Source organism: Phyllobates terribilis, unplaced genomic scaffold (assembly GCF_046119375.1).
Source record: "Phyllobates terribilis strain yellow unplaced genomic scaffold, ASM4611937v1 Scaffold_8__6_contigs__length_399053987, whole genome shotgun sequence".
Lineage (NCBI taxonomy): Eukaryota > Metazoa > Chordata > Amphibia > Anura > Dendrobatidae > Phyllobates > Phyllobates terribilis.
In genome coordinates, this window is record NW_027362768.1 from 197,893,388 (window position 1) to 197,899,443 (window position 6,056).

A 6,056-nucleotide genomic window follows, 5' to 3' on the forward strand; every position below is an offset into this window, starting at 1 on the left:
AGACGGCGCTCCACGACTGCCCAAATTCAAGAGCCGTCAGTGAATAGAAATTCTGAAGATTTCTGATAAGATAAACAAGTTTCTTTAATACAGCGACAATGAAGGAGCAACGATCACAGATTATAAAAAAAAATATTTTCTAATGTGTGCGCTGATTAAATAACCTTATGTCCATGCCCAACAGTGAGACGTCTGAGGGTCTGTTACAGTGGATCAGCGTCATCAGCCCTCTGCACTAAGCGGCCTGCAGTCCAGACTGACTCCCCCCCCCCCCCCACCCCCCCAAAACCAGAGGATAAAGGGGGAACCCTGTATGATCAGAGCACCGGCTGTCCCCATCTGACGGGCAGCGGGCACAGCGCTCACCTTCCTTGGGCGCAGGAATCCGGGAAACTGTTTTTCGTTTTGAATTCTGTAGAAAAGGAAAGTGACACATGAGACTCAAGTGATGGCGCCACCATCGCAGGGGGAACCCCCCCACCTTCACCACCAATGCAGTGGGAACCCCCCCAGGCAACGCAGGGTACAAGGCTGGGGATACTCCTGCCACCCCCAGACCACACAGTTTGCAGGAGATGCTACATACAAAACATGAGGTTACAGTAGTTCTGGCCCCTGTGGCCCCACAGCTGCACATCACTAACCTTCCCTGAACAGCAGCGTCTTTACCTGGGGGGCCTCGTTCCTCTGCGGGGCCATGTTCTCCTTCACACTGGGCAGCTCGTACATAGCTTCCAGTAACTCCGGGTTCACGGTCCCCACATCCACAAATGAGATCTGCAAAAACAGGAATTCAATATTTTTTTTTTTATCATCCAAGAAGGTGGGGGGAGCGGTAGCGAGGGTTTCCCCAAAATAAATCTGGGGTGACAGGATGGGGTGAGCAGCTCTGCACCCGTAGGACTGGGCATCTAACCATAGGACATCTGTAATCAGTGCAGGACGCGAGAGCCGTGGGCAGGTGTCCTGTTGCCTCCAGTTATTTCAGGAAGCCTCGCTCAGACGCCCCTACAATTACACGGGCTCTGACCCTGTACGGCCTCCGGCACAGGTGGCTGAGGACAGGGGACATTACGCATTAAGGCTGAGATGAAGCCTCCCGATACACCGACGAGTGCCCTATAATGACAGATGCCCATTTTCATCACAGGGTGAGTATGGAGCGAGCTCAGGAGCGGAGATACACAGCGGTGCCGGCTGCGATCGCTGCAGGATAACTATATAATTGTCAATCTCTGACTGCTGCATGTAAGTGACGTCATTCCTAGTGGACAAACACGAGACCCCCACAACAGTCACACAGGGAACTGATGGGTTATCATTGCAGCCGGGGGTGTGCTTGTTACCCCTTTTGTTTTTTTAAAGTAACCTAATCTATATTTATGTTGTGTCATAAAAGTCCGACCTGGCAATATATAGATTTAAACCATAGGCCAACCTCAGGGAAAAGAACAGCTGAAATGCCCGAAACTCAAAACTCAAACAAAAAAAATCTAATATGTAACCCAAAATTGTATCAATAGAACCGACAGCTGAGCGGCAGGACGGCGGCTGCGAGCGGCGGCAGGACGGCGGCTGCGAGCGGCGGCTGCAGGACGGCGGCTGCGAGCGGCGCACGCACCTCCTTCCCTTTAGACGCGCTGCCTTCTCGCCATTCCACGTGCACGGACAGCCGCTCCGAGTCAACAGACGTGATGTTCGCGCTGTGAACGGCCCCTGAAATACAGAAGAGACGTCACATGACCAAAGAGGGGACCAGAAACAACCAGAGATCGCAGGACATCCTCGAGCATGCTGCAGGCAGAGCCGACGGGCAGAAGAGGCCCCAGACTGAACCAGGAGGGGCCCCAGAGGACCAGGTGTCGGTCGCAGGGGTCACAGCATGGGGGGGGGGGGGCCTCCACCGTGTCACAGCATTGGGGGGGGGGGGCTCCACCGTGTCACAGCATTGGGGGGGGGGGGGGGCTCCACCGTGTCACAGCATTGGGGGGGGGGGGGGGGCTCCACCGTGTCACAGCATTGGGGGGGGGGGGGCTCCACCGTGTCACAGCATTGGGGGGGGGGGGCTCCACCGTGTCACAGCATTGGGGGGGGGGGGCTCCACCGTGTCACAGCATTGGGGGGGGGGGCTCCACCGTGTCACAGCATTGGGGGGGGGGGCTCCACCGTGTCACAGCATTGGGGGGGGGGTGCTCCACCGTGTCACAGCATTGGGGGGGGGGTGCTCCACCGTGTCACAGCATTGGGGGGGGGGGGCTCCACCGTGTCACAGCATTGGGGGGGGGGTGCTCCACCGTGTCACAGCATTGGGGGGGGGGGGGGGGGCTCCCCAGCTACACCGTGTCACTGAAGTGGGGGTCCCGCACACGGCGCCACCTGGCGGAATTCATAGTATCTGCACGTTAGACTGACAAGAGAATCAGGTGGCAGAGGCGCCGCAGTCGTCACCGGGGAACCAATGAGCGCACAGAACGCCAACGACAGGGGCGGGGACACGGTTTGAATGTCGCAAACCGGTGCGGAGAGCAGACGGGGCCCCGGTGCGGGTCAGAACTCACCGTTACTCCGCATGATCTTGATGACCAGGCCGGTCACCAGTCTTCTCGACAACAGCTCCATGACGAATCACCAACAGCGAGCAAGAAAACGAGCGGGATACTGTGAGGAGATCTCCGTGTGACAGCGAGCGCCGTGTCTGCCTCCTCCGTTAACAGCTACCGCTCTGCAGCACCGTGATCGCCCGGCCAACCCGCCGCCACTTTTTAAAACAAGACACGCCCCCAATATGCGTCATAACGCACGGAGCCTCGTGAAAGTACCACCGATAAAGCGCATGCGCAGACTGAGCAGCAGGAGAGCAAGGAGACGCGAGAGCTGGAGGCGGAAGCCCTCATCTCACCAACCGCTAATGTGTATTTATAACCAGTACCCCCAAAATAAAGACAGAAGAGCCCCCCACAGCTCCGTACACCGTGTAGTGGCCGTTCTCAGTACTGCAGCTCCCCACAGCTCCATACACTGTGTAGTGGCCGTTCTCAGTACTGAGCACCTGACAGCTCCATACACCGTGTAGTGGCCGTTCTCAGTACTGCAGCTCCCCACAGCTCCATACACCGTGTAGTGGCCGTTTCTCAGTACTGCAGCTCCTCACAGCTCCGTACACCGTGTAGTGGCCGTTCTCAGTACTGCAGCTCCTCACAGCTCCGTACACCGTGTAGTGGCCGTTCTCAGTACTGCAGCTCCTCACAGCTCCATATACCGTGTAGTGGCCGTTCTCAGTACTGCAGCTCCTCACAGCTCCATATACCGTGTAGTGGCCGTTCTCAGTACTGCAGCTCCTCACAGCTCCATATACCGTGTAGTGGCCGTTCTCAGTACTGCAGCTCCTCACAGCTCTGTACACCATACAGTGGCTGTTCTCAGTACTGCAGCTCCTCACAGCTCCGTACACCGTGTAGTGGCCGTTCTCAGCACTGCAGCTCCTCACAGCTCTGTACACCGTGTAGTGGCCGTTCTCAATACTGCAGCTCCTCACAGCTCTGTACACCGTGTAGTGGCCGTTCTCAGTACTGCAGCTCCTCATAGCTCCATACACCATGTAGTGGCCGTTCTCAGTACTGCAGCTCCTCACAGCTCCATACACCGTGTAGTGGCCGTTCTCAGCACTGCAGCTCCTCACAGCTCCATATACCGTGTAGTGGCCGTTCTCAGTACTGCAGCTCCTCACAGCTCCGTACACCGTGTAGTGGCCGTTCTCAGCACTGCAGCTCCTCACAGCTCTGTACACCATACAGTGGCTGTTCTCAGTACTGCAGCTCCTCACAGCTCCGTACACCGTGTAGTGGCCGTTCTCAGCACTGCAGCTCCTCACAGCTCTGTACACCGTGTAGTGGCCGTTCTCAGTACTGCAGCTCCTCACAGCTCCATACACCGTGTAGTGGCCGTTCTCAGCACTGCAGCTCCTCACAGCTCTGTACACCGTGTAGTGGCCGTTCTCAGTACTGCAGCTCCTCACAGCTCCATACACCGTGTAGTGGCCGTTCTCAGCACTGCAGCTCCTCACAGCTCCATACACCGTGTAGTGGCCGTTCTCAGTACTGCAGCTCCTCACAGCTCCGTACACCGTGTAGTGGCCGTTCTCAGTACTGCAGCTCCTCACAGCTCCGTACACCGTGTAGTGGCCGTTCTCAGTACTGCAGCTCCTCACAGCTCTGTACACCGTGTAGTGGCCGTTCACAGTACTGCAGCTCCTCACAGCTCTGTACACCGTGTAGTGGCCGTTCTCAGTACTGCAGCTCCTCACAGCTCCGTACACCGTGTAGTGGCCGTTCTCAGTACTGCAGCTCCTCACAGCTCTGTACACCGTGTAGTGGCCGTTCTCAGTACTGCAGCTCCTCACAGCTCCGTACACCGTGTAGTGGCCGTTCTCAGTACTGCAGCTCCTCACAGCTCTGTACACCGTGTAGTGGCCGTTCTCAGTACTGCAGCTCCTCACAGCTCTGTACACCGTGTAGTGGCCGTTCACAGTACTGCAGCTCCTCACAGCTCTGTACACCGTGTAGTGGCCGTTCTCAGTACTGCAGCTCCTCACAGCTCTGTACACCGTGTAGTGGCTGTTCTCAGTACTGCAGCTCCTCATAGCTCCGTACACCGTGTAATGGTCATTTTCAGTACTGCAGCTCCTCACAGCTCCGTAGACCGTGTAGTGGCTGTTCTCAGTACTGCAGCTCCTCATAGCTCCGTACACCGTGTAGTGGCCATTCTCAGTACTGCAGCTCCTCACAGCTCCGTACACCGTGTAGTGGTCATTTTCAGTACTGCAGCTCCTCACAGCTCTGTACACCGTGTAGTGGTCATTTTCAGTACTGCAGCTCCTCACAGCTCCGTAGACCATACAGTGGTTGTTCTCAGTACTGCAGCTCCTCACAGCTCCGTACACCGTGTAGTGGTCATTTTCAGTACTGCAGCTCCTCACAGCTCCGTAGACCATACAGTGGTTGTTCTCAGTACTGCAGCTCCTCACAGCTCCGTACACCGTGTAGTGGCCGTTCTCAGTACTGCAGCTCCTCACAGCTCTGTACACCGTGTAGTGGCCGTTCTCAGTACTGCAGCTCCTCACAGCTCCATACACCGTGTAGTGGTCGATCTCAGTACTGCAGCTCCTCACAGCTCCATACACCGTGTAGTGGCCATTCTCAGTACTGCAGCACCTCACAGGTCCATACGCCGTGTAGTGGCCGCTCTCAGTACTGCAGTTCCTCACAGCTCCATACACCGTGTAGTGGCTGTTCTCAGTACTGCAGCTCCTCACAGCTCCATACACCGTGTAGTGGCCGTTCTCAGTACTGCAGCTCCTCACAGCTCTGTACACCATGTAGTGGTCGATCTCAGTACAGCAGCTCCTCACAGCCCCATACACCGTGTAGTGGCCGTTCTCAGTACTGCAGCTCCTCACAGCTCTGTACACCGTGTAGTGGTCGATCTCAGTACTGCAGCTCCTCACAGCTCCATACACCGTGTAGTGGCCGTTCTCAGTACTGCAGCTCCTCACAGCTCCGTACAACATGTAGTGGCCGTTCTCAGTACTGCAGCTCCTCACAGCTCCATACACCGTGTAGTGGCCGTTCTCAGTACTGCAGCTCCTCACAGCTCTGTACACCGTGTAGTGGCCGTTCTCAGTACTGCAGTTCCTCACAGCTCTGTACACCGTGTAGTGGCCGTTCTCAGTACTGCAGCTTCTCACAGCTCTGTACACCGTGTAGTGACCGTTCTCAGTACTGCAGCTTCTCACAGATCTGTACATCGTGTAGTGACCGTTCTCAGTACTGCAGCTTCTCACAGATCTGTACATCGTGTAGTGGCCGTTCTCAGTACTGCAGCTCCTCACAGCTCTGTACACCGTGTAGTGGTCGATCTCAGTACGGCAGCTCCTCACAGCTCTGTACACCGTGTAGTGGCCGTTCTCAGTACTGCAGCTCCTCACAGCTCTGTACACCGTGTAGTGGCCGTTCTCAGTACTGCAGCTCCTCACAGCTCTGTACACCGTGTAGTGGTCG

At 56.3% G+C, this 6,056-nt stretch overlaps 1 protein-coding gene across 1 annotated transcript in view; it reads right to left on the reverse strand.

Moving 5' to 3' along the window:
* Positions 1-2,925, reverse strand: part of KIF2C (kinesin family member 2C) — a 31,745-nt gene extending 28,820 nt beyond the window's left edge. Inside the window, 4 exon segments of the mRNA XM_073644023.1 lie at positions 367-412; positions 670-777; positions 1,622-1,716; positions 2,559-2,925. Of these exon segments, the coding sequence (XP_073500124.1) occupies positions 367-412; positions 670-777; positions 1,622-1,716; positions 2,559-2,619 (310 nt within the window). The 5' untranslated portion in view covers positions 2,620-2,925.
* Positions 2,926-6,056: the final 3,131 nt, after the last annotated feature.